This window comes from Nannospalax galili, unplaced genomic scaffold, assembly GCF_000622305.1.
Source record: "Nannospalax galili isolate Female #2095 unplaced genomic scaffold, S.galili_v1.0 scaffold553, whole genome shotgun sequence".
Classification (NCBI taxonomy): Eukaryota; Metazoa; Chordata; class Mammalia; order Rodentia; family Spalacidae; genus Nannospalax; species Nannospalax galili.
The window spans coordinates 108687-134913 of record NW_008336313.1 but is presented as its reverse complement, the minus strand read 5'-3'; the positions used below and the strand labels follow the sequence as shown (position 1 = coordinate 134913).

The 26227-nt window shown below is 45.0% G+C and overlaps 1 protein-coding gene and 1 long non-coding RNA gene across 2 annotated transcripts in view; one reads left to right on the top strand and one right to left on the bottom strand.

The window, feature by feature from the left end:
- The first annotated feature begins 4134 nt into the window (after positions 1-4134).
- Positions 4135-26227, top strand: part of C8b (complement C8 beta chain) — a 34044-nt gene continuing 11951 nt past the window's right edge. Inside the window, exons 1-7 of the mRNA XM_008831021.2 lie at positions 4135-4616; positions 9796-9952; positions 15640-15781; positions 17704-17845; positions 18606-18738; positions 20844-21041; positions 24083-24323. Coding sequence (XP_008829243.1) covers positions 4528-4616; positions 9796-9952; positions 15640-15781; positions 17704-17845; positions 18606-18738; positions 20844-21041; positions 24083-24323 — 1102 coding nt within the window. The 5' untranslated portion in view covers positions 4135-4527. The remainder of the gene's footprint in view (positions 4617-9795; positions 9953-15639; positions 15782-17703; positions 17846-18605; positions 18739-20843; positions 21042-24082; positions 24324-26227) is intronic.
- Positions 4558-6816, bottom strand: LOC115070010. Its single transcript, XR_003849224.1, has 3 exons — positions 6709-6816; positions 5458-5639; positions 4558-4641 (listed from the first exon to the last, which is right to left on the bottom strand). It is a non-coding gene; the product is annotated as an uncharacterized LOC115070010 (long non-coding RNA).

Here is a 26227-nt window from a genome sequence, read left to right as displayed (position 1 = left end):
TGGGGGCGGAGCGGGGGGAGGGAGGTCACAACAGTGATTGTGGAAGGTGAGGAACTTACCTGTAGGCTGACTAGCCTGCTTGCTGTCATCCACAGGTATGTGGGTGATGAAGGGGTAAATGTGCTTTCCAGAACAATGCTGCTCTGAGCAGGGCCTTTGTCATAGCCGGCCCACCTTTATGCAGAGCTGTTTGGTTTCCAAAGTCGTTCACAGTGTGGTATTAACCTTTCTTAAGGACTGACAAGATGCTTATGCTCTGCTCCTATCCCTGCAGTGCCTGGGGCTCCCTGCTCTGCTGCCCTTCCCTAATCCATTGTCTGCATCACAGTGGGAAGACTACTGCAAAGAAAGCTGTCCCTTCTTTACCTCCTAATGCTCCTGAGAGCTCTCCCAGCACGGAAAATAAAGTCCATGTTACCAGCACTACCCATCAGACCCTGGTGATGTGGCTCCTGCCAACCTCCCCAGTTTTACTCCTTTCTACTGTTCATGCTGAGCTCTGATGCAGCCCTCACACTGAACAGCTGCAGTTCCCTGGACCCCCTATGTGACTGTACCTATGTGACTTCACCCTGTTGTCCTCTGCACCTGTGTGGCTACAGGCCTTCCCTTTGGTTTCCTGACGTCTCCTTAACCCTTAAGACCAACTGAGAATACTTTCCCCATGACCATGCACACATGTATACATGCATGCAATTGGCATGTGCCCAAACTACAACATGACACAGGGCTGTCTGCTCTATGGGAAAGGGCTATTACATATGCATCTTGAGATATGGTGACTCAGTACTGTACCCAATATCAGGTAGATGCTCAGTAAACGATCTCTGCAGCATTATTCAAGAAGCCTGGATTTGAAACCAAGGTGTCTATTGCTCAGGGGTCTTAAGGGATTTGTCCAGGATGTAAACTAGTAAATGAGAAGTGGTGGTTAACCTTGATTGTCAACTTGATTGAATTAAGGATCACCTCAGAGATGAATGAAGCATACCTCTAGGTACATCAGTGATGACTAGATGACTAGATTGTGAGGGCTCTGGTAAATGAACAGATTGATGACTTTTCATCACAAGATGACATTATTGAGAGGGGTCAAAGGTAGCACTTGGGGTCCAGTTGGAGGAAGTAGATCACTAGGGGTGTCTTTCTGAAGACTTTAGTTTACACTGCCTTATTGAGTATGCTGTATGTGCTTTTCTCTGCTTCCGAACAGTGAAGACTCTTAACCACATGCTCCTGCCACCGCGACATTCTGCCAAAGCACAGAGGACCATGGAACATTTGGAAAGTATGAGGCAAAATGAATCTTTCCTCTTGTTTGTGCCAGGTATTTGGTCACAAGGACTATAAAAGCAAATCATACATGAGAGAAGTGAGCTGCTAAGCTGGGTCCTTCACACTCTGCAAACACTTCAGACTGCCACGTTCATGTCCAAAGGACATGATCATTTTTGTGAGCTGGAAAGGCAGATCTTCTTGAGGAAATTTTTGTTTTAACTTCTTTTAAATCTCAGATGCTTTTGAGAACCTGAAGAAAGCTGTTTTTTTTTAGAACATTGTACACATGCATGCCAGTAGTCAAGACAGGGTGGTTGAAGCTGCAGTAACACACAGACCCTAAAACCTCAATGACACAGCACAGCAAATGTTTAATTCTTACAGCATCCTTTGTGGAGCAGCATGGCTCCCCGCAACTCAGTGACTCAGGGAAGTGAGTTCCTCCACAAGACTCTGTTATCTCACCACATGCTTCCAAATTATCAGGACAGATAGCAAAAGACATGATGATGCCACAATGGCATTACTTGATCTGGTGTGGAAGTGACCCATCTTGTCAGTTGTAAAATGCCCACAAATTCCTTCCAGCCTGTCTGCAAACTCCTTTGCCATGTGATCTCATGTTTCTCCCATCAATATAAAAGCTCTTTCTCTACCTCTTGAACATGGATTTGGGCATTGCTTTTTCCAATAGGATATCAAGATGCCATCAGGGACTTAGAAACAACTACACATGAGGCTTGTTCTTTGTTTCTGCTCAGTAGAACTGTGGGGTCAACTTGAGTCACCTTATCACTGCAGCCAACAGCCAGCACCAACTTGCCCTCAGAATGAATCATCAAGCAGGTGAATAAGGCCATCTCTGATCAACTAGACCCTGCCAACCCACCAGCTGACTGAACCCATAGGACCACCAGCTTTACCTAGACCTGGTTAGTGACCCAAAGAACTGTGAACTGATAAATGGTTATTGTTTTAAGTTGCAAGTGATGGCCATTTGTTACATAGTGAAAGCTAACACATACAAAACGTGTTCCCAGAGTAGAGTGCTGTTGTAGCAAAAACTTGAAACTTGGTATTGGCTGTGGAACTGGATGGAGGCTGCAAAAATCAATCATCAGAGGTTGGCAATTAGATTCCTGGACCCATCGTTAGAAATTCCTACATATAGTTTAAAAGCTTAGGGACCCATTTAAAGAGCTACTTCACAGTCAGCAACAAGAGCTGTGGCTCTTAGGAGGACAGCTAGAGGAGTGATGGGGTATGGTCTTTGTGCAAGAGTGCCCAGACTCTCTAAGAGCAGGTGAGAGTCTCAGAACACAAGAAGGTAGATCTGGGAGTCAGAAAACAACTTGTATCCATGGATGGCTTTGCTGTCACCCAGCTGTGAAAGCAGCTGTGGCACCCAACCTACAGGCATGGGGGGACTCTGATGAATGCCAAGACTGTTAAACTGCTAAAACCTGACTGTGGAAACGTGCGTTATTATCCCTACAACCTGAGGCTACCAATCCTCCTGCATGATATCAAGTGAGAAGCACAGGGAAACCACCAGGGGTGCTATGAAGTTAAAATGAAAGATCATTTGGTGCCTGGAACCTCAGGGGTGTCAAATGAGAGGCCTTCTTGTGCAAGTGACATCTGACAGCCATACAAACAATGAGTGGTATAATAGCCACACACACCTATTCTGGGCAAACATGAAGGTGAGCGCCTGTGACGCATGCAACTACCTATCCTGCTAGGATGCCTGGGGTTGAGGAGGTCCAAGGGAAATCCTTATCGCATAAGAATTTGGCTCTTCTTACATGAACGCAGGCAGGGATATTTCTTGGAACTCAATTTTCTATTTGTTTACAAATGGTTGACTACAGCAATCAATTGTGTCAAAGTTCAGATCAACTGCCTCTTTGGGAATGATAGTGAGACACTGCCTTGCACTTGAGTTAATGGTAACTAGAATGTGCACAGGATAGCCCACAGGAGAGCTTGTGTTCTGTGCTGTGGCGCAGTGGAAGTGAAAGGAACACTCTCCTAGTTAGCCTTCCCTCTGTCTGCTTTCTGCGTGTCCTACCCCAGCCCACCCACTCCAGCAGACACGCAATGGTGGAGGCACGGGCTGGGAGGAAGCCCAGCATGTAAGAGCATGCCAACTTGTATTCAGGCGTAGATTAAAGGCTTCAAGTCTTAAATATTCAAACCTAGAACCAAACTCTGGAGTGGATATAAATGAGTTGTTATCTCCACTTTACAGGTGAGAAAATAGTCTTGGAAAAACATGTAATTTAGTGCCAGATGCTAAATCCCTTCTGCATTCTACCTTCTTGTGCTGTGTGGTACCTCTCCCTTCCGAGGGTCCTTACCACGTGTCCAACTCAGCCAGCATATACCCTTCAAAGGGTGGCAGGTTGCCTCATTATCACTATTTGGTAAGTGTAGTTTGGATATTAATTTGTTGATTCTGAAAATTAAGAAGCTAGTTTTGAAACTCTTTGGTATTTGCATCTTCCCTGCGTTTGCACAGTGCGCCTCTTACACCACAGCCCTGTGCTCCTCACCACAGGCAGATGGCACTGTCTTCAGGTTGGAATCAGGACCACAGACTAGGTACATGCTGGACTGAAGTGTGCAGACACCCATCTCCTGTACCGTCATGGACAATCCAGGAAGCATTTCTTTCCTTTCTTGTTCAGAATCACCTAACTTCAGAGGCAAACCTGGGATTCAGACCGAGGCCCACTTGCCTCCAGACCCCACATCTTAGCAAGAATAGAGCAAATGTCTGATTATGCAACATGGGCCTGAGCTCAGTATTTTCCTTATATTAATTTATTTAAGCCTTCTCGTTTCCAGGAAACAGGTATGTGGGTAACTGAGGTACCAAGGTAAAGTAACTTGCCCAATAGCCAGGAAGTGGCAATGGAAAAAATCTTTGGGGCCCAGGAAGCATGAATCTAAAGCCACAGCACTTACTGCCTTGTTAGTAGCCATCTTTCATCCTGCTGGCCCAACACCATTACATAGGCATAGAGATGAAAAGACTGTGGGTGCGGTTCCCCACGGTGGGTTTGTGGCATCACAGGTGAGTAAGTTCCTGCCTGTGCAAAGTCGACAGAGGTTTCAAGCACTGGCTTCTGTTTGCTTTGCTGAGTTGTTTGCTCTGTGGGGACAGAAGCTTGACAAAAGCATTCCTGAGCTGACTTTTCATGCATTCGGGAGCCTCGCTGGAGCTCCTGTCACACAGAGAACATGAGGACAGGGGCGCGGGTTTGGAGGGCACTGGCAGAGGTGTGTCTTCTATGTGCTGCCCTGGGCTGTCTCCATTTGCCAGGCTCCAGGTAAGTGACAGGTACAAACGATTCCCTGATGGCAGAGAACATGAAGCCACTTAATGCTGACCGACTCTATCACATGCCTATGGGCTGAAGAACATCTCTCCAAGCCATTTGCATGTGTCTGATAAAATAATACCAACAACTCCCACTGAATTATTGTGGAACCAAGTGGCTGACTTTAACAAAAGTGCCCGTTAAAGAACTGACATGCTTCAGTGAATTTTGTCAAGATGAGAAGAATAAGACACTATGTTCTGTGTTCTGAGCAGAGCTTTGGTCTCGCTCTTTATGTGAAAGGTGTGTGATATACGAAAAAGGAGCCAAGTCATGTGAATGACCCTAATGTACAAGGATGACTTGCTCTTCCTGCTGAGCAGCCCAAATGTCTCAGGGTAGGTAGGTGGGTCTCTTAAGCTGTCTCTCTGTCTCTCCCTCTCTGTCTCTCTCTCTTTGTCTCTCTCTCTCTCTCTCTTTCTGTCTCTCTCTCTGTTTCTCTTTCTAGCATTTAAAGTCTCCATTCAGATAATGAAAAATACCTAAAAGAAATCATCCTAGTAGGGGATCAAATGGGCTCCAGTGAAAGACCCTCCTGGTGCCTGAATAGATTCCACCATGAGATATGAAAGCACAGGTGCATTTGTGCACTGGCGCATGCTACTGGGCCAAGGCCTTTCCTTTTCGTTACTCTAGAACTACTCCCTCAGCATGAGCTCTGAGTGCAAGCAGTGCCCAGTACTCCACACTGTTCCGAGCTCTCCTGTTATGCTCCTCTGCCCCCGTTAAGCACCTTTCCTGGAACCAGGGTTCTGAGTCTTCACTACCCACCAGACACTCCAATACTCACCATTAAGATTAAGATGACTCTCAATTTAGCCCAGAGACTAAGTGCCAAAGCCTGCCTTGTCTTTTCTTGTGGGCCTAGAAGGGAATTGTGCCTGGAAGAGGATTCACAAAACCTTCCCTGCAGCACTGCGCCCCTGTGCACAGGTCTTTATTTGCCCCGGAAGATACACAAGCTTGAGATTCCTGGGAGAAAGGCAACGTATGAGCAAATACACACAGACTTGCAAGAGCTGGCACAGACACAAACAGCGATCAAGGGAGGGAGAGAGACCAGCTCTCCTGAGCAGGAGGCCTGGCAAGGGGCGAGAGTGCACTGGGCAGAGAACAGCACAGGCCAAAAGGCACGGAGGTGTGGGAGAGCCTGGCTTGTTCCCGAGGCTCCAGGTGCATTCATTCCCCTACCGTTGAGGACAGGCCAACGTAAGAACTGCAAGGCGGATGGAAACTAGGAATAAGCAGCTAAGGGATTCAAAGTATGTCCTCCAAACAACAGGGCAATAGAAGTGAAGGGCAGCATAATGGAACGTATGTATTACAAGTTCCCTTGGCCGGGTGTAGTGGCGCAAGCCTTTAATCCCAGCACTCGGGAGGCAGAGGCAGGCGGATCTCTGTGAGTTCAAGGCCAGCCTTGTCTCCATAGCGAATCCAGGCCAGCTGGGGCTACAGGGAGAACCCGTCTCAAAAAGTCCAAAAAAAAAAAAAAAAGTTTCCTTTGAGGTAGAGAGTGGAGTTCCTTCAGGTGAGACGTGTACGAGCTATGAAACCTCACAGCTGGATCTTGGGGAGGGTGGCTCTCGTTCTCAGTTTCTAGAAGGACAAACTGATTCTCGGAGGGAAGAGGAGAATCTCTTACACTCAGCGAGTGGCCACCCGTTCCGTGACTCCCAGTTCAGTGTTCTGACTTCCACCCGTGATTCCTACACAGCAGTCCTGAACACAGCACGAATCTGAGTTCAGACAGAAAGCAGAGAGAAGTGTTCCATTCCGGAGCAGAAAATGCTGCAGCCTCCTGCACATCAGCTCACAATTAGGTCACATTGACCTATGGCCTATTGATCATTATTGATCAATTGTCATTACTGTCATTCTGTGCCGGGCATTTTCTTTCATCCCCCAGCATTCATTTCAGTGTTAATGTTTATGGCTGTAAAGAGGAGAAGACTGAGGCTCAGAGGTTGTGTGGCTGTTACTCAATCCATTTGGGGTGTGGTGGCTTCCAGAAGCCGCATATTCTCTGTCTTTTTCTTCTTACCGATACTATGTCCTCCTCTTGCACATCCATGGGAATTTCTGGACGCTCAGGCTGTTTCTCTGTCTCTGGGAAACACATTCACTAGTTTGAGATGCACCTTTAAATTCCGCATCTACTACAAAGAAAAGAGAAACGGAAAATCTTTCCCCTAGAAGTTGCCGTTGCGAGCAAAGAGGAGGATTGCTGTTTGCACAGGGATGCAGCTGTCTAACAAATTGTGTGTGACAAGAAAGTTGTTGTGTCAGGGCATTTCTACCGAAAGCCAAAATATATTGATGTATCCCATCTATATCAGCTGAGAGCCTGAAATTTCCTGCTGACTTAATCCTGTTGTACTTGATGGATCCATCTTTATTTTGATCAGAGATGCCTGTTTGAAGGAGAATGGGAGATCTGGACCCAGATCGATGTGTGTAAGGCTTGTAGTGGCATTCTGTGCATCCCCCCAAAATTAGCCTTGCTGCCAACACTCCCTTAGACGGAGCACATTTCCAGTGCACTATGAAAGGGTGTTTACAGCAATATTTTTTGAACTTGCAAAACATCGGTAAGATATAAACGCACCTCAACTTGTTGTGTGTCTGCCATTCTCAGGAATCAAGATGTGACTTAATGCTAGCCTTTTCTTTTAAATTTGCATGTTGTAGTACTAATAAACCACACGCATCTTACCCGATGTAATTTGCAAACATACTATTTAGTCAGCTGATTACTTCATTATATTGCCACCTCCATAATGGAAATTGGGTGCAAAAATGAGAGATCTGGTGTTTATAAGTGCTTCTCACCAAGTTCCTTCTCTAAACCATCATCGTGCCCATTAACCAGCTCTCAAATCTCAGAGAGGAAAGTAATTGTGACTCTTAATGGCAACTGTGCACGTTACTTATCCACTCAGTCTCCACCGTGGCCCTGAATTGGGTTGATACTTGCAGAAACCACAGTGTAACTGCTTTGTAGATGAAATAAGAAGGAGGTACCCTGCAGAGCTGTCAAATACGTACTCAGGAGAAGCCGAGTCACAGACAGTATTGTTTTGTCAAACCTGGGCGAATTAGTAGATAGAAGCCCATGCGAGGCCCAGCTGCTATGCAACACCCTGCCTTAGTAACCACTTTCAAGTACCCACCTGTGGTTTCTAGCAGAGTCTTTGACCTTTTGTTAAAGATCCAACTTTACTAGGCAATTGATTTTTGCTGGTCTCTGGGGCAGTCATGGAAATGGAGTTCACAGTAGTTAATATTATCCTCTTTTTAGGACTTTTGCCAAGTGAGAATGTATTGTTAATGACCTTGTTTGGGGTGACAGCCCATGTATTTGACTGTGGAAGCTTTGTGATGCTCCCCCTAATGACTTAATCTTGGATTCAGGGATGAAAGAAGTCTTGCAGACCCTTGCAAAGATAGTGGTACAGGATCACTGGAGAGGATGCTGGTTCCCTTAGGAACAAAATACATGCTGATAAGTCAAATAAGCCTAGACTCAGATCCTGGTGGACTGCCGTATCCTGTTTCTCGGAGCCATTTCTGCATTTGTCAAGGTGTCAGTGTTCCATAACTATCTTCTGTGGGATGGGGTAAAAGCATAAGAAAATACCCAGCACAATGCTTGGGTCTGACATCATGGGTGTTGAGCAAATCTTCATTCCTCTCCTCTCATCTTTTTAGCTTAAAAAGGAGCATAAGGCACGATGGATCTCACAGTGGAATAGACTCAGATGGGACGGAAAAAAAGAATCATAATTTATCTACCAAATTATAGGTAGAGAAACTGAGGCTCAAGCAAGTTAAGTAACAGGCTCACCCATTTACGTATACCTGGCAGAATGCCAGGGACTCAATAAACAGCACTGCATTCTAGACACATTCAGCTCTTGTGTTGCTTGGCTGCTGCGCAGTGTGGCTCTGCTGACTGCCCCGCTCCTATTCCTTTCCTCCACAGACTCTCCATACCCTGGCCTGGGCTGACACCAGCTCTCCCTGTCTGCTGCATCACGGATGCTTCCCAACTGCTTTTCCATGGCCTGCTTTTCTTGAGAACAGTCTCTCGATCTCAGATCCTCATGATCAGATCTGTGTCTCTAGCACACATCTGTCTTCTACATTTCAGACTCAGCTAAGAACCATGCACTGAATGAATTTATAGACATTTCATGAAAACATGGACCATCTTTCCCAACACATCTGTCCTATGTCCCCATCACCCATGCATTCAGGTGAAATTCTAGCATCAACCCAAACTCTTTCTTCATTTCATCCCTTTCATTAACCGATCACGTTCTATTTCTTCCACCTGAGAAATAACCTGCTCATTCCCCTCTCTTAGCATACGGTTTGGGTTCACATCTCTCACTGGGACTCCTAGAGCAGCCTTTTACCTGCTACCCAGCCTTCAGGCCCAACCAAATCCCACTTGGCCTCCACATATCTTCAAGCCCTGCTCTGGCCATGGACAAAGTTCCCTAGAGTTACAATACAAGTTTCTCCTTTCCTACTCTAAGACAAATTGTGAGTCTCACAAGGCAGACCCTGCACTATATCCTCTGTAGCCTAAAATCCTCAATATCAGTTGTTCTCAGCAAATGTTTCATAGATTTTTAGTAAGAAAAGGTACCACAAAGACTATCTAGTCCAAATCTTTCATCTCCAAAGGATCAAAAAGAGGTCCAGAGATGGGGAATGAGTTGCTGCAGATCACACACCTAGCAGGGATTGGATCCTGTTAAGCTCATAACAGTGAAAACTGTGTTTCATAATCCAAAAAAAAGCCATGTGAAGGAATGTGGAGGAGAAAATGAACCTCAAACAGGCAGAAAAGCCGTGAGCACCCAGCTGTAAGGGGCTGTCTTCTAGCCCAAGTTCAATACTCTTTACCACAATAGTTCTAACGTCAGGCACTTCCTGAAGGTTCAGTAAATATTTGTTGGATGGATTATCTAGTACTGGACTGATAAAGGACCTGCCTTACACGAGTGATCAGATAAGTATTTATTGGATGAGTGGCCTGGATGGATGGATAGATGGGTAATGAGAGATGTATGTAATTCTTTTCTGAATCTTGATTCTCTTCTCTTATGATGACTTTTAGAGGTGAGAAGCCACAATTCTTTGAGACAAATGCAGTCAACAGGAGCCTTGTTAAGAGCAGACCGGTGCGGAGTGTGGCTGTCACCCCAATGCCTATTGACTGTGAGCTGTCCAGCTGGTCTTCCTGGACTGCATGTGACCCTTGTCAGAAGAAAAGGGTAAGATCCCCGGCCTTGCGTGGGCAATAAAATTCCAGGGCCCCTGGGGTCCTCAACAAGATTGGCAGAGGCACTGATGATGCCTTGTTCATCAAAGATGCTGACTCTGTGCTTTCAAGCAGGTTTTCCCTTTGATATTTCAGTGTTTCCTAAAGACAGCTGTCTTTGCAGTTTCCTGATTGGGCTTCCTGCCTCTAGCCTGCTCTTTCAGTCCATCTTTCACAGTGTACCACAAAGCTACATCTAACCAGTCTTTCCCCCATGTGAGCCATTCGAAGTCTAGCCCTGGCCCCAAGGATCAAGTCCAGACTTCTGATGTCACCTGACATAGCCTCACCTCCATGACATATCCCACTCCAGCCTACGCAGCTCTTGTATTTTGTCTGCCATAGCCCTTCCTCTTATGCCTTTGTATGAGCTGCTTTCTCAGTCAGCAGTGACCTTTCCCTTAGCCTTGAGTGACTAACAAAAACTTATAAAACACATCGTATAAAAATAAAGTCACATACATACAAGAAGACTCCCAGAAGACAATCCCCAAGCTTTTAAGGCAAAACAGTTTGAGGAGTAGTGTGGGAAGGATGAAGGAAATACACTTGCAAGTCTGGATTAGGAAGTCTTTTTGAGCCCTGAGTCAGTGAGCCTGCAGTCAGGGCTGATGCTGGCTAAGGGAATCCACAGTGAGTTCTGGTGAGGAGAGCTGGCTGCCTGGCTGGCTCACGCTGAGGCCTTCTGGATTATGGTGCAGATGAAGCAATTATCCAGATAATTGGATCAATGTTGATAACTTCAGCAAGAAAACCTACTCTGGGAACAGAATGATTGTGGTTGGCTCTCCCCATTGATCCAATTAACTGTGTAATTGTCCCGGGCTGACTTCCACAGTCTCTTTAGAGTCTTTGGCATGATAGGTCCGGGTTCCCAGGAAGCCAGGGGAACAGCACACATCTGCTGCACTCGGAGCTGGGATCCTGGGTCAGCTCTCCCATCACAAAGGAGGCTCAAGGACAAACACTGTGAAGACTGGTCCTACTGGTTGAATGACTGATAAGGAACCTGTGGCCTGAATTGAAGGTTTATATCTGCTACTAGGGGGTCCCAAGAAACCACTTACCTGCTCCCAGCTTCCGTTTACCTGTCTAACAGAACTTGTAGCACCTTCTTCTCCTTACAGGGAAAGATGTCAGAAAGCAGAATGAGCTCAAATATCAACTATTTATGAAGCACCTGTTACATGCCAGAAATTTGCATGCACATTTCAGTCACACTTGAATGTCTTCAGGAGTTTGCTGTTTAGTGGTAGTAAATGCTAAACATCACAGTATAAGAAATACTAGAGGGTAGAGTAGGAGGGGCCCACAGAAGTTGTAAATACTGCTGTATCTAACTGAAGTCGGTGCTGATGAGCTGTCAGGGAAGGCTTCTCAGAAGATGTGTCTCTGAGCAGAGTTTCGAGTTCTATCAAACCAGGGTAATTAGCTTTTCTCTGCCCTCAAATATGATTGTTGTTATGTGCTGAAGTACAAGTTACTTTGAACTGAACAATTATTGCAGACAATAATAATGTACAGTTATCTGCTGAACTTTGTGTTCATTAGATCTCTCTCTCTCTCTCTCTTTCTCTCTCTCTCATACACACACACACACACACACACACACACACACACATACACACACACACAGAGCATTTTGGTATCTGTCACCCACCCTCTCTCCATGTCCCTCCCTCCTTCCTAGCTCCTAGTGAGTTCTGTTTTATTCTCTACTTCCGTGTGCTCAACTATTCTAGCCCCCACAAATATGCGAGAACGTGTGGCATTTGCCTTTTGTGCCTGACTTATTTTCACTTAATATAATGTCCTCAAAATTCATCCATATTGCCACAAGTGACTGGATTTCATCCTTTTAGAGACGACTAGTATTCCACTGTAAAATATACAGTTTTTAATCCATTCATCTTTTGACAGATGTCTTTGCTGCCTTCCTATCTTGGCTATGGTGAATGGTGTTGAAATACACACGGGTGTGCAGTGTTCCTTCGCTATCACAACTTCGTGCCCTTGCATGCATCTCTGGTATCAAGATCGCTGGCTCACGTGGTCATCTATTCTCAGCTTCCTGTGGGGCCTCCACACCGCTTTCCGCAATGGAAACTCACACTCTCATCAAGTGTATAGAAACTCCCTTTTCTTGGCATCTTCGCCATTTATACATTTTCATTTGAAAAATATTTGTGGAGATCATGTACCCATTTTAAAATCAGTTTGTTGGGATTTTTGCTACTCTTTGAATTCCTTCTTTATTCTAAATATTAACTCCCTGTCTGACCCTAACATTTCCCACAGTCTTCAATTTGTCTGTTAACACTCGATTATTTCCTTGGCCATGCGATGCTTCCTAGTTTGCTATAATCCCATTTTTCTAGTTTTGCTATTGAGGTAAATCTTATCGAAATTTTTTTTCTCTATACTTGTGTCTTGAAGTGTTTCCTCTCTTTTCATAGTTTGGCATCTTACATTTAGGGATTCAACCCATTTTAAGTTGATTTTTTTTTATGTGGTGATAGAAAGGAATCTAGTTTCCATCTTCTACAAATGTATGCCCAGTTCTCTCTCTCTCTCTCTCTCTCTCTCTCTCTCTCTCTCTCTCTCTCTCTCTGCTCATATGTATGAACTTGTGTGCTCAACCATGTAGCGGTCAGAGGACAACCTTGGTTGTCATTCCTCGAGCACATCTGCCTTTTGTGAGACATGGTCTCTCATCTGCCTAGAACTCACCAAGTAAGATAGGCTGTCTGCCAAGGAGCCCCAGGGATTCACCTGTCTCTGCCTCTCCAATATTTTACTGACTGAGTGATTCCCTCTGTTTATCCAGTTGGGTGTGTGTGTATTCACCTCTGGGTTTTGCCCGTTCCATTGGTCTGTGTGCATGCTTTGATGCCAGTTCCATGGTCTGTTGTTACTGTTATTGCTTTGTCTTTTTGAGACAAGATCTCCCTGGAGACATAGCTGGCCTGGAACTCACTATGTAAACCAGGCTAGACTCGGGATCCACCTGTCTCTGCCTCCCAGTTCTGAGATTAAAGGCATGCGCCACCATGCCCAGCAGTCCCATACTCTTTTGATCACCCTAACTTTATAGTATGTTTAAAGTCAGACACTGTGACGCCTCCAGCTTTCCTCTTTTTACTCAGAACTGCTTTCATATTTTGGCTTTTTTGTTCCATATTAATCTTTTGATGATTCTACTAGGTCTGCCAACATTGTCACTGGTATTATCACTAGGGATGGCATTGGATCTTTAGATTACTTTGGGTGGTGTAGATTTGAACAATATTCATTCTTCTAATCCATGAACGTAGAATATCTTGTATCTTAATATTTTGTGGATATTGTGACTAGATTAATTATAAATTTCCCCTTTCAGCCTGGGATATAAAATGCTGCTGCTTTGGTTTGTTAGTTTTATGTCCTGCAGCTTTACTGACTTTATCAACCCCAACAGTATTTTGGTGAGGATTTTAGTTTTTTACATTAAAAAAAATCATTCTGTCTGCACACAGGAATACTTCTGTATCTCCCCTTTCGACTTCTTTGCCTTTCGTTTCTTTCTCCTGCCCACTTGTTCTGGCTCATGCGTTCAGTTCTGTGCTGGATAGGAGTGCTGAAACTGGACATCCTACTTTGTCACTGATTTTAGAAGACATGTCTTCAGTGTTTCCCCATTTAGCATGACGTTTGCTGTGGGTTTGTCAGATATTGTTTCGGGGAAATGTTCCTTCTATTCCTAATCTGAGCAAAGTTTCGTGGTTTGTTTCTGGGTGTGGTGTGCTGGTTTTGCCTTGTTTCTCAGTCTTATTCGCCTTCTAGGAAGATGTGCTGGATAGCTTTAGTGTCAACTTGACACCCCTGGGTTGAGAGCCTCAATTGGGGAATTTCCTCTATTGGACTGGCCTGTGGCCATGTCCATGGGGCACCTTCTTGATTGTTGAGTGATGTGGGAGGGCCCAGCCCACTGTGGGTGGTGACACCCCTGGGCAAGTGGGCCTGTGTTGCATAAGAAAGCAGGCTGAGCAGGGGCCAGAAGAGCAAGCCAGTAAGCAGCGTTCCTCCATGGCCTGTGCTCCAGGTCCTGCCTCCAGGTTCCTGCCCTGAGTTCCTACCTTGGGCTCCCTGATGAACTGTGGCCTGGGAGATGTAAGCTGAATAAACCCTTTCCTCCCCACATTGGTATTGGTCAGAGTGTTTTGTCACAGCAATGGAGAGACAAACTAGGACAGAAGAATAGCTCTGGAAGGACAGGGGTGGGTAAATGACCATCTAGGTTCCTTCCTGTGTTTCAGAGCCACAGCACCGATGTCATACGTGTACCGACTGTGCCTTGATGTTACAGCACTTGGCAGAGGGGCTGCTCTGGTCATCTGGCCCCTCTGTGTACCAAAATCTCGGCTGTTAATGTGAAAATTACCCAAATGTGACTGCTTCCTGCTTCTGTGAAGTCCCCTTGCGGGTCTGGGACCCCTGGCTCCCTGCCCTGCCTGCTGTCTCCCACAAGCTCTCTCTGCTCTGTCTTGCACTCCTTTCTACCCATGAGGAACTCATCACTGTTTTCTGAAATGAGGTGCATCCTTTAGTCCAGAAGCTTCCTCTACCCCTATGGAGTTTTGCCATCCTTTCCCTGCTCTCCGCGTCTGCCCTTATTCTTCCCAGACTTTCCAGTGACAGCCTCAATGTCACTCCTGGAGGCCATCCACTGTCTCCTAGGTTTGTAATGCGGATTTCCCTAGGAGCTTGCAGAGCACCCCCCACTTACCTGGTCAAGCACCCAGGTACCTCCTGCCACCACCAGTGACCCCCTGTTTTTGAAGTAGGCAAAAAGACTCAATGATGATAAAAAAACCAATCAACAGTGGAACAAGCAAAAACACCTACCCTTTTGAACATAAGGTAGCTCAATCTATATTTTCAGAATAAATTAGCAAGAAGAGAGAGATACACAATATTGATTCCTAAAACATTAATAATGAAAAAGAAATAATGGTAAGAAATTGAGTACCTACTTTATACCTGAAAAACATGAGATTGAAATAGCAATATATGATATATAATATAAATTAATACACAACTTAATATAAATAATTTTAGTGATAGTAATAAATCTAGAACATGCATAATTTAAATTTTAAACTGTACATTGAGGAAAGTCAATGCCCTTGGTTTACAGATGAATAAATTGTGCCATTTGCAAAGATTAAATTACTTGACCATCATATAACTAGAAAATCCTGGAGTCAATTGTAGCTTCAGTGCACACAGTTTTTATTTATAACATACTGATGCCTTAAGGAATAGGTGGTAATCCATGAATCACTCATTGGAATAATTAAGTTGAGAGATAGCTTATTATTGAATGACCAGATGAGTCCCTTCATTAACTTTGAGTCTGAAACCGTGCTTTTTCCACAGTTAGCAAATCTTGGCAGACCACTGTGGATACAGAGATTCAAAACAAGATCACCTGCCCCAGAGAGGACCTAATGCAGCTGGGGAAACAGTCCCTTCGTGTAGATGGTGAAGGAAGCTCAAGCAGTGGGCGAGCAGCATTGGGCCACCCTCGCTGTGCTTGCTCTCAGAGCTTACAGGTCCCCGGTGGGTCCACACGGCTCACTTTGTTCCTCTCTGCTACAGTACAGACATGCCTACTTGCTCCGGCCCTCTCAGTTCTATGGGGAACTGTGCGATGTCTCTGACAAGGAAGTTGAAGACTGTGTGACTAACAGACCCTGCAGAAGTCAAGTGCGATGTGAAGGCTTCGTGTGTGCACAGACAGGTATGGAAAGGTGTAGGAGACGGAGGGGAAGCTTGGAAAGCAGATAATAGCATGTGGTAAGGGAGAAATGGAGCATGTCATTTTCATGACCACGGTTGCAGGGCAGGCCAGGAGGATTCCCTTGATTTCAATCTCTAACCCACGTATTAGTCCATGAAAACATCCCCATGCTGTAACGTAGTGTTATTATCCCTAGTTTTCAACCCAAGATATAGAGGCTTGGAGAGGAGACTTGCTGCAAATCATCCAGAGGGTCAGTCAGTGGAGGAGCTGCAGGTGGGAATCTGAAAACCGTATTCACGGACATCAGAAGTGTGCGTGCTGGGCCAGGTCTGATTCTGTGTGATCTAGAAGAACTCACTTAGCCTTTGTGGAATTTGGTTATAGCACTACAAGTTGAGGGTGATGTTTAATACCTTCCATGTCTGTCACGTCATGTAACCAATAGAATGAAAGCCCTCTGTCATCAGGTAGGTCTGCTGCTGCTGTTAGAGCCATGGGGTTGAGCATAATGCGACCAAATCCCAAATAGCTAAAAGGGGCGATCAGCACAGCTTATCACGGAAAAGCTTTGGAATGTGGCCCCTGCCATTTGCATTTCCTCATCAGCAAGTCTAGAGTAACCCCAGAAGCATGATGTAGTCAGTAAAAAGGTTGGTTTTCCCCAAGGAAGGAAAGCAAATATGGAAGGCAGATGGACAGATGGACAGAAAGAGTGATTATCCACTGCCAAACAAAGGAAACACATGTTCCTCAAACTCAGTCACTTACTAATCCAAGTAAATTATGTCTCTCCATTTCTGCAAATGTCTGGCAAAATCAAGGAAGCTTTGCCTAAGTGACCTACAGAGGAGCCGTGATGCCCTGCATTCACGGCGCCCATGTGACCTGTGCTCCAGTACTTTTCTAAGGGAGACAGGGATTCTCGGAACAATTTTTAGGGCTTATTGCGAATGTAAAATTCCATCTAATAAATCGGAGAGACTTTTTTACAGTGTACCCATGGACTCATCATGGCCAGTGTTCCAGGATTCTGGCCAGATCCATAATGGTTATTCATGAGGGCTTTAGTTTAAATGCCTTGTAAGAAACATCTGAAGACAAGATTGTTGTTTTTCTGCCTTTTATATCCGGATGATATTGGTTAAAAATGATCCAGTGTGTCTAAGGAAGCAGAACCACCTGTCCTACCCACTTAATCTCCCCAAAAATGCTCTAAGAAAGAGAGACAGTGAGGGAAAAAAGTTTAGGGGAAACAAAAATGATACAAATGATGGTGCTGAAGGCAGTGTGGGGTTAGGGGAAGAATTTATGACCAGACAGTTAAAGGTTCCAATTGTGCTACAAATATTTACTAGCAATGCGCACTTGGCGTTCAAAAACACTAACCACAGCAATGAGAAAGCTTTCGCGGTGTTTCAATGAGTCAGTTCTGTTTTATTTACTCACACAAATCACCCATAGCCTTATGGGATAGCTATGATGACTTCTCCACTTACAGATGAAGAATTGAGGCAGGAGGTTGGGCCACACATGCAACATGGTTTGGCTGGTGCTGCTTGCGTGCTCCCCCCACCACTTAGCCCAGCTTGAGGAGATGGGAAGGAGGTTCCAGACCGCCATCCTGGTTAGCCACTTGTTCCTTGATTCTCAACCACTTTGCCTGCCCCCTGCCCCCTCACAGATGGTTCCAGATAATCGCTCCTCAGTGCTTTTACGAATATGACACTGGTCTCTTTGGGTGGAAGGTGGCAAGAAGGATGTGAACGGTTAGTCCCATTTCCAATCTGCCTGAAACATGAAGATTGATCAGAACAGGCACCGAAGGCCCAGCAACATGCTTGGCACCTACCGATGCTCAGGCTGTGTTAGTTTCTCTCTTCACAGCCCTGTGAGTGTGGTGGTCCCTCTCTCTATCTCAGGAAGGTGTGTGAACCGCAGACTCCTTTGCAATGGGGACAATGACTGTGGAGACCAATCAGATGAAGCAAACTGTAGGAGGATTTCTAAAAAATGCCAGCAGGAGATGGAGCAGTACTGGGCGATTGGCCATCTGGCCAGTGGGTAAGTTGCTGTGTTTCTGCTAGATGGGTGGGAAAGGACAGCACTAAGCAGAGTTCTGGAGAATGGAAGACAGAGTGGAAGTGGATAGTTGCTTGTTCTCCTTTCTGAGAAAGAAACGTTATGGTGTGAGAGGTTGCCGCTGCCTGTTCCCAGGTCGGTTCCACGTTGCCTTGGAAGCTGATCCCATGAATAGACTAAGGTCATGTGAGAGTTGGCTTAAGAACAATGAAACAGAGGTTCACAGGCTGGGGTGAGCCTTAATCATAATTCCCATAATTTGACTGTGTCAGGGTCATCCTAAGCACCGCCCTTGAATTCTATAGACAACTCACATGGTAGGTTTTATCTAGTTCTGTGTCCCTAGTCCCTGGCATCCACCATGCTGAAAGAAGGGGCTTTTGAGCACTTTGTGAAGCAATGGAGCTCAGGGTGGCCTGTGGTCCATGTGTGTCTCAGCTTCTGCAGAATCCAAGCACTGGTCTAATCTCCTACAAGGTTAGAGGAACAAGATCAGAAGGGGCCAAGTGAGCCTGGCATCTACACGTTCTGCCTCTTTCCGCATGACAAGAATCATCGTAAAGACTTCACTGGAAAGGAAGGCCATGACCGTGACAAGAATATACCTTCTCCCTAGACAATCATCAGTCTCTACCTGAGTCAGGAGTTTTGAGTTTCATTCAGTGGGATCTGCCAACTGACAGCAGAAATCACCCAGGTTCAAATGCTGAGCTTTCTCCCACTGTCTGTGCCTTCCATACAGGCTAAATCTGTTCACAAACAGTTTCGAGGGCCCAGTTCTGGATCACAGGTATTATGCTGGTGGATGCTCCCCCCATTACATCTTCAATACCAGGTTTAGGAAGCCATACAATGTGGAAAGCTACACCCCACAGGTAAGTGACAGCTGGGTAGCTGCTGCAGACAGTGAGGGACTACTAAATTAGTTCTCTGCAGCCTGGTGTTTTGTGGCTTCGATGTACCCCTTTCTCTTGAAGCATCAGTGTCTTCCTGTGTAAAGTGTGTGGACCCTAACACAACTCCTTTTGCTGAGGATGGTGTGCTATGAGTGGTAACAGCAGCAGGAGCTGTGGTATTAGTAACGCTAATCCAACAATATCAATAGTCACCTTGAAGACAGCCTAGGATCTGGGGTCACATGGGCTTCCTACCTGAAGTGAGAAGATTAGTGAGATAATGTGGCTAAGCGGACAGAATTGTGTACCTGGTGGCATGGGGAGCCCTCAGTTCATGTGAACTCTGCTTGTCATCATTACCATGTCCTTGCCAAACCAAGCATGTTCTAAGTATTTAAAGTGATAGATGCTGTACCCGTGGGCCTGGATCTCTCAGCAAAGAACACTTGCTGTTTTTATAGAGGACCCAGGTTCAGTGCCTAGCACCTAATATCAGGTGGCTCAAAAATTCCTGTAACTCCGATTCCAGAGGGATCTGACACTATCTTCTAACCTCTGTGGACACCTGCACACACATAGTACATACACATATGCAAACATATACATAAAATAAAATAGATAAATCTTAAAATAAAATGTTGCACCCATGAAAGCCCGTACTATAACTCATATATAACCCTTGACACAGCTCTCACAGAGTAGAGTTTGGAATATACCACGAGCCATAACACCCAGATACTTGCCATCAAGTGGGAAGACAGTAGGTCTTGGTTTTACTTTAGACTAAACTCCTTTTCTACTCTGACCTCGGTCTCCTCGTCTGTAAAGTGAGGGGCTGGTCTGAAGTGTCTATCTTGACGGTCATCTCATTTCCAAAACTGCAGTTCCCCTCACCCTCCTCTTTCTTGTCCTGCAGCAATACTTATTGGCCACCAAGGGGAAAAATTAGCCTACGACCAAGCACATCTTCCACCAAGGTGCCCAGATCCCCTTCAGCCTCTATTTCCCAGAGGAACATTACAACAGCCAGATCCCAGTCCAGGCAGCACTTGTAGCGTCTAGTCTCTTCTCTCCATAGCCAGCCATTCCTCAGGCTGTGCCAGGTACCTATGTGAGCCTGATCCTTAGGACAGGCTTAATGAGAGCCATGGTTGTCATCTCCAGTTTGCACCTGGAGAAAATGAGGCTTAGGGAAATTAATTGGCCTGAGTCATCCTCCTAGAAGAAGGCAGTGACACTGTGCCCCAGAAGCCCCGATTTAAGCCACAACTGCATCACCACTGCTCCTTTCCAACGCTGTAGAGACATCGTGCCCACCTTATAAGAATTGCAGGTATCCAGATGCCCACGAGAGCAGAAGTGGGGAATAGCTGGTCACTCAGGTCCACAAAGATAGTGTCTCTGGCAGTTTTATGCAAGGGCAGCACTGATGGTGGAGCAAATAGGTCTGTTAAGCTCTCACTAAACCACTTGGATGTAGCAGTTTATACTTCAACTCCCGCCTCAGGCTCTCCTCAACCTGCTCTTCTCATAGCGCCTCCACTGCGCTTGTGACTCGACATTCAGATTCGTCCCTTCCAGTCCAGTTGCCATACTGTCCCAGAAGACCCACCCCAGGCTCCACTCCTGCCTCTCTCAGTTCATGTTTGCAGTAAGCTCACAGTTAAGACCAAGCAACTCAAAAGCCTCAATATTCCGATACCAGAATGTTCTTGTACAACCCCTGCCCATTCCCCTCACTCCTGCATCTTCTGATTCAACTTGCAGCACCTAAGACACTCCTACTTCTCTCCATGTCTCTGCTCAAGACAAGTCCGCAGCCTAGAACATCCCCCCAACCCTTTGCATTCCAGCCAGTTGAAACCCAAGTCAGACTTCATAGCACCAACCACAGTGTTACTAGTTCTGTCTTTCTTGCTGGAGCAGGAACCCTGAGCTGGGGATGCAGGTTGGCCCTGATGTTCTTGTTTCTAGATTATCTAGTCCAGTTCCAGCCTGCAGTAAGAATACAGTGATATCTGATGGTGTGTACTGAACTGATGTGAGTCAAAGCCTATGAAAAGTTTTCTCTTCTCTTTCTTTAGACCCAAGGCAAATACGAATTTGCATTAACAGAATATGAATCATACTCAGATTTTGAACACAATGTCACAAAGAAAGCAACTGGCAAGTTTAGTTTCAGCTTTGGATTTAAAATCAGTAACTTCTTTGACTTTCGTATTCAAGAGGAAAGCAACCAAGGCAAACATTATATTAGCAGAACCAAGCGATTCGCTCACACTGTAAGTACCTGCTTGTTGCCTTTAAATGTGTGTATCGTCTTCTGAAATTTCATGCTCACAAACGTGCTTGCATTTCACATTATCCTTGGCCCTAATGAAAGTTTTTGTCATGAAAATCTTTTCATCAATAATATCCTGGTCTTATGTTTACTCACTTTTTAGAGAGGTCAAACAGTAACAGTCTTCTATTCTTATTTTCTATTATTTTTAATGAGCCCTTTCCTTTGACTTTCAATAACTTAATATGTAGATTTACCAGAACAAAACATATCTGTGGATTTTTCAACCCATTGTAATTTGACTTATTTCTCAGGTAAGTTTCTGAAATGTGACCCAATACCTCTTCTCTGACTCCTGGTGGAATTGGTTCCACCATCCCTCCCTCTTTCTCCTATTTCCTTTCTATGTCTTATCAGTTTCCTTCCTGGGTTTACTGGCCCAATCCTTTTTGCCTTGAACTACCCTGCTAAAAGGTCTTCTTGACTCCCCAACTTGCCCCTTCACGTGCATGTGCTGCCTGACAGATGTTTCTCTAACACTAATCTAAACATCGTGTGTTCCTTGCTGCCTATAAGGTTAGGATCAAAGCCAGTGTCTTGGTGGAAGAGGAGAACAAAATGCACCTTCATTACCCTAGAATTCAAGGTCTCCGATCTGTCCAGCATCTGCCTCTCTAATATCCCAACCCATCACTTCCCCCTGTCTTCTAGGCTAAGGGTCTTCGGGAGACAGATCTGTTTCTTTCATCTTTAGACAAGGATGGTACATAGCACACACTCAGGATGGAGCTATAGTGATGAAGGGCAGGACCAACTGCAAGAGACTCCCCTTCTTAGTACCGTCACATTTACCTCCTTCCTTTTTCCTCCCCTGCTGGTCCTTACCTAGTTCTCGGATTCAAATCACCAGTTATCCAAAGGTAACACTGTGTTTCACCTGGCTTAAGTTTTGAGATCTTTATTTTTAAAATTGTGTATATTTATGGGATATGGTATGATAATTTGGAACGTGTATACAAAGTATAATGACCTGAACAGAGTAATTAGCATTTCCATATCCTTAAACATTTATCACTTTTTGTACCAGGTACCCTCAAATTTCTCTCTTGAAGCTGTTAATAAATCATCTACCAAATTCTTCTTGCCTTCACATTCTCAGTCTATCAGGGGATGTAAAGCTATGACCTAAATTATCGTTATTTCTTTATATCAGTTGCCCATCATATGCTGTAAAGGAAAAGTAAGTGACACGTTGTGCTGTCTTAGAAAAGGAGCCTGTGTTTGAGACAACCAGGGATGAAATGGCTGGATAGGGACTTAAAAGATAAGTCGGACTCATGGCAGAAGGAACAGCTGGTGTACAGTTACCTCATAGAATGACTTGCAGGTTTGAGGGGCCAGCGCAGAGTTGGATGAATGCTGATGTATGGCATGGCTGGTCAAAAATAGGCAGGCACAGAGAGGAACACTTCAATGTTGGAGTAGCTAAAGCCAGACAGACACAATGTCTATTGACCCTGAAGGTCAAGAATCCAAAGTAAGGGGTTGATTTCCTCTGAAGGTGATAGTCAGCTGATGCACACTTGTTTGATTGTTTTTCTCTAAAGGAAAATTATCATAATATTATGAGAGGTTTAGAATCTTGACTCTGACTGGGGCAATGGAAACAGGTTAGAGAAAGAATGGAGAGCAGTGGGGAAGTTTTATAATAATATGCCAACTTAAATAACAATCAGAGAGCAATTCTCAAAGAATAGTGGTACTTATCTGGGAACTGCAGAGCATTACAATCTGAATGAGCATGCTATGGTAAGCTATATGTGTTTTCCAAGGGGTTGGGGGAAGGGAAGTTTTTAAAGGCAAAAATGGGGATTGTAAACAAGAAGGATTAACACCATGGGTGGCGCCATGAAGCTGGGTGGCTGCTAGACAAAAGCCCTTGGGGAAGTATTTTTGTGTAAGCCTGTGTGGTCTTTGTGTAAGGTTCTGATTCGGGCAGTCTTCTGTGATAGTGTCTGTTATTAGTCAATCATGAATGAGCACCTTCCGTCATAACCCCCTGACTTAATTCATTTTTAGATTTTCGATATTGATATTTTTATTTACTTTTTTTAGGGCTGACACAATGAACTCCATTTCAGTTCTGACAACTATCACAAACCTACAAAGAGGGAGTGCAACCTAGAAGATTTGGAAAAGTCATGAACAAAGTATCTAGTGACTACTTAGGTAGATGGGGCTTAAAAAAAAAAATCTAAGAAGAGTCCTGAGCCACCGGGCAGGAAGGAAAGTGGGCTTTGATGACAGTGCATTCAGGGCTGTGTGGGCTGTTTAGTGCTGAAGGACCCAAGATTAGAACAAAACATACTTCCCCACTTCTACCATCCCCCTTCCCTCTGCATACACACAATACAAGGAGCCCTGCCTCAGGAGTGATGATGCTTCTGGGGGATTAGATCTCATCCCACATCAGCAGCATTCAGTCTACTCCACACCTCGTGGGGACACCAAGAAAGTACTTGGAGATTTATAGGACATTAGAGTCTCTATTGCAACTGTACAACACTGCTACCACAGTGTGACAGCAACTGCAGACAATGTATAAGTGAATGGGGATGGTAGTGTTTCAATAAAACTTTATTTACAAAACAGGCAGTGTGACTGCCACCATAGTTATCTCCCTAAGGCATTATTTTTGGTCTTTCTGAGCAGTTTTTGTTTTTATTTTTCAGAATCCAAAGACATAATCAAATAGGTGAGGTTTGCAAGTTATCAAGTCCCACCCCTTTTCGGTTTTCTAGGTCCCTTTCCACGTCATTTGTGCCTGCAATAAGATATACTCAGAGTATGCTCTTCCAAGCCAAAAGGGACATCAGAATATTTATGAGAATTGAAATCTTGTCAAGGAGACCATCTTCCCTCAAATATCCTAAAGGAATCATAACAGTGACGAGCCTGGGCAAGAGCAGTAGCTGGTATTTGTAAAGTTCATCTTCTTCTTTCAAGATTCCTAGATTTTTCCCATGTTGGTATTTCATTTAGAAAAGCAAGTTTCTGCATGCGCGCTCTGTCCTTGAAGTGGCCCATTACAAGCTGAAGTCCAGAAGCCTCATGCTCCATTATGAATTCCTGCAGCGGGTGAAGCGACTGCCCTTGGAGTACAGCTACGGAGAGTACCGGGATCTCCTTCGAGACTTTGGAACCCACTTCATCACGGAGGCCATGCTTGGGGGCATTTATGAATACACACTTATCATGAACAAAGAGGCCATGGAGCGAGCAGGTGCACTGCCCAAGGGACACACCTGTCCTGGCCAGCCCATGGGAGGGATGGGTGACTAACGTAAAGAAAAGTCTTGAACTTTTTGCTCCGATTTCCCTCCTACCGACCTGGCTGCACTACCTCAGTGGCCTTGGTAAATTCTTTGCCCTCCCTTGTCAAGCCTCCCAGTCCAGCCCTCTGTCAGGGTGATCCACCTTTCTACAGCCACACTATCCACTCACGTCCAATCCTGGGGCTTCAGATCCCTTCACCATGCAAATAGATACTGATTGACATATCCATCGAGAATTACTGCGCCAGGTAGCCAGTGTCGAAATGCCTCTTTGATATCTCCATTTGAGTATCGAGCACAGCTCACAAACTCAGCAAGTCTCCAAAGACAATTTATGACTTTCTCAAATGTTCTTTTATGTGTCATCCCATCTCAGAAATGGTTCCACCACCCAGCCAGAGACATAGGCCAAAAGCCTAGGCTTCAACCCCAGCCACTCTTCTATTCCACTAGCAAGTTCCTTCAGCTCTACCTTCAAATTACATTTTCTGGTATTTTTTTTTTCTTTTTCCATTGTGTGTGTGTGTCTGTCTGTCTATCTGTCTGTCTGTCTGTGTCTGTATGTGATGTATATATGTTTTGCAGGTATGTGTATGTGTCATGGTTTGGGGGGCATAGGTGTAGGTGCATGTGTGGGTGGATGAGTGCAGGTGCATATAGTTGATGTCAGGAGTCATTCTCCTTGTTCGTCCATCAAATTTCTTGAGGCAGGGCCTCTCAGTCAAGCCCAGAGCCTGCATATATGGCTAGCCTCCCTAGCCAACTTACTCTAGGGGTCCCCTGTCTCCATCTTCTGGGGATGGAATTACAGGTGGGTTACCACATCCATCAAACATTTACATGGGTTTCTAGGGATCCAAACTCTGCTGTTCATGCTTTCCAGTCAAGGACCTTAACCAGAGTCCCTGATATTTTCTGTTTTTACAGTTAACGCCATAGGCTCTCCCCATGATCAGTGCTTCCCATTTGAATTTTAATGCGAATGTGAATTACAGGCAAATCTGTGAAAGGGCACAAAGGTACATCTAATCCAGTAAGTTCTGTGTGTCTACCAAGCTTGAAGATAGTACCCAAGCTGCTGGTCCACAGACAACACTTTAGTAGTGAGGACTCAGATTACTGTTGCCCCTAGACTAATGGTCAGCCCCAACTCTCCCTTCCCACCAAACCCTTCCTCTCCTATCTTGCTTACAAGTATTGCAGATCTTTTCAACTACCAGTCTTGGGTGTGAGTCCTATCTTCCAATTCAGTATTCTGCCCTAGGACTGAGCTCTGGTTATGTGACCTGCTCTAGGTCAAAAGGATTATATCAGTAGAGCCAGGACTTAGTTGTTAGTTCTAATGTACTTGTAAGAGGGTACATAATGTAAACATATGTCTGTAGGGCCTTAGTCTACCATGATCAAGGGTAACTTCCTCCATAAGCGTTACTCCAAATCCTTCCCATGGTTCCTAAAACTGCCTCTTACAAAAAGCCTGGGAAATCATGTAACTCAGGGAAATCATGGAGTACAGCCTAAGAAGGAGAAAAAAAAAATCTATTCCACCTCTTCTGATGTGACAGTCATCAGTGTGCATGACCAAGGAGGCTCTTTTACACCCAGCACCTATTATCTTGTGAGATTTGTGTTTCAAGGAATAGAAATACCATTTGGGAAAATCCAATCTATAGCAATATTACAAGAAATTCTGGTAGTCAATATTTTTTTCCTTCCCTGAATCAGCCTCAAACACCACAGAAAGGTGCCTATGTGAGATTTCAGGAAGTCTGGGGACAGAAAGAAAGCTTGGGGAGGAGCAAAGTGGAAATTACTCCAGAAATGGAGAAGTCGGCCAAATTCATGTCTTTTG